The sequence below is a fragment of the Triticum urartu genome, chromosome 6A (assembly GCF_056163025.1).
Source record: "Triticum urartu cultivar PI428250 chromosome 6A, HENAU_Tu73, whole genome shotgun sequence".
In the NCBI taxonomy this organism is placed as follows: Eukaryota; Viridiplantae; Streptophyta; class Magnoliopsida; order Poales; family Poaceae; genus Triticum; species Triticum urartu.
In genome coordinates this window covers 30,330,831-30,332,788 of record NC_141878.1, presented here as the reverse complement: position 1 = coordinate 30,332,788, position 1,958 = coordinate 30,330,831, and the positions used below count along the sequence as shown (strand labels likewise).

At 44.7% G+C, this 1,958-nt stretch overlaps 1 protein-coding gene across 1 annotated transcript; it reads right to left on the bottom strand.

Moving 5' to 3' along the window:
- Positions 1-396: 396 nt before the first annotated feature.
- LOC147963512 (uncharacterized) lies at positions 397-1,275 on the bottom strand. The gene is made up of 2 exons (XM_087526586.1): positions 1,011-1,275; positions 397-929 (listed from the first exon to the last, which is right to left on the bottom strand). Exons 1-2 carry the CDS (start codon positions 1,273-1,275, stop codon positions 397-399), a joined length of 798 nt encoding a protein of 265 aa, XP_087382712.1.
- Between the last annotated feature and the right edge of the window lie 683 nt (positions 1,276-1,958).

Below are 1,958 nucleotides of genomic sequence, written 5' to 3'. Positions count from 1 at the left end.
AAGTTAGCATATTAGAGCCAACTTAGGTAAAATGAAGCTAACCTATGTCATTTTGGAAAAGAAGAAGAATAAGAAGAAGACTATAAGCTTATTATGTAAACTTGATCATTTTGTGCTAACATAAGTAATTTTGGAGCTAACCTATAGGAAACTAAGCATATAAGCTCTAAGTTAGCATATTAGAGCCAACTTAGGTAAAATGAAGCTAACATATGTCATTTTGGAAAAGAAGAAGAATAAGAAGAAGACTATAAGCTTATTATGTAAACTTGATCATTTCATGCTAACATAAATAATTTTGGAGCTAACCTGTAGGAAACTAAGCATATTAGAGATAACATAGGTAACTAAGTATATATATATATCATTTTGGAGATCTGACATACCTGACATAGTTCAGTTCTCATTGTTCTTCTCCTTCTCCTTCCTCAGCCTGATGCGCCAAGAGCGGCGAGGCGGTGGAGGTAGCTGTGGGATGTAGTCTTCTACCACAATTGGCGTGGTCATGTCGCCCAGCTGTGGGATCGCCGGCGTCACCACCGGTGCGTGGTCATTGTCAGGCACCACCACCATCGTGAGGCCACCTTCAGGCAGGATAGGCACGACCATCGCTAGGTCATCCTCAGCCACCACCATCTCTTGCCCATGGTCAGCCACCACCATCTCTTGCCCATGGTCAGCTACCACCATCTCTTGCCCTTGGTCAGCCACCACCAGCGCTAGGTCATCCTCAGCCTGATGCCCATCGTCATCCTGCAGCTCCTCATCCCCACTCTGCTCCTCTTCTCCCCCACTCCAGTCCGGATCATCCTTCTTGTTGTCAGAATCGCTGCTGCTTTCGTTAAAGCCAGAATCGTTGTTGCTTTTGCTACAGCCATAATCGTTGCTGCTTTCGCTGTAGCCAGTGTCGCTGCTACTGCTCCCATTGCCTGTCCAAATGCAACAATGACCGTTAACAATCGATGTGAGACAAAGCCAAATGTAGAGGAATAAGAAGAGGCAGAACGCACTGGCATCTTCGTCGTCAGCGTAGCGCATGCGACACATAGTGGCGTTGAAAACCTTCACGATGAGCATTGTGGCGTCATCGTCGTACCTGAAGAGAAGAAAGTACCCGGTCCGCAGGTCGTAGGCACTGTAGAACTTCTCCCAGCCACGGCACAGGTACATGTGGCCCTCCTCGATCACCAACTCCACGTCCCACAGCCTATGAACCCCGCTGCCGGCCTGTCGGAGCTTCACATTATCTGGCGGATCTTCACCCAGCATGTTCATAAAAGTGTCAGGCAGCCTCTGCAATTTGGGACAAGGAGTGATGTAGCAAACAACAGAGTTATCATAATGAGATGGGTGAAGGGGAGATCTCTCATTTTATATACCTGCCTCGTGGCTGATACTGAAGTCCCAAGTATGATACTGAAGAACTCGAAAGCATCCAACTCATACTCCGGTGAGGCAGAGCGGCGGTGGCTGCTTCCCCCCATCTCTGATAAGTAGCAGAAGAGACCAATTAGTACCCTTACAACATTATCATACAACATTATAGCAGCATAAATTTTGAGCAGAAGATAATCAACTACACCAATGCACTTGTGGACATATGATGGCTCTAGTTGAATTTATTAGTACCACTAGTCGTCAAAAAATGCAAAGTAGGCAACTAGCTAGCAGTATAAAAACATTCATCTAAAGAAAAGAAAAAACTAGCTAGCAGTATGATGGCTCGGTCAGTATACATGGACTGAGACTTCAGAATGGGACATCAGTGCGACAATCTTTTTTGCTGAATAGTGTATCTAGCTTATGGTCTGGAAGTTTGCATTGTATACGCGAGACAAAGTTGCTCACCTATTATTCTAAACTTAGCAATTATAGATGGTTTTTCTTAGGCAAGGCCATGAGCTCCAGCACTCTTTATAAGTAGAAGAAACTTGTTTGGTTATTTATAAATAAAAGGA

Excerpts from the sequence above, each read along its gene's own strand:
- LOC147963512 (XM_087526586.1), bottom strand. The coding sequence starts at position 1,275 with ATGAACATGCTGGGTGAAGATCCGCCAGATAATGTGAAGCTCCGACAG. Across the intron at positions 930-1,010 it reads CGCTGACGACGAAGATGCCA|GCAATGGGAGCAGTAGCAGC; the intron begins GTGCGTTCTGCC and ends GCATTTGGACAG.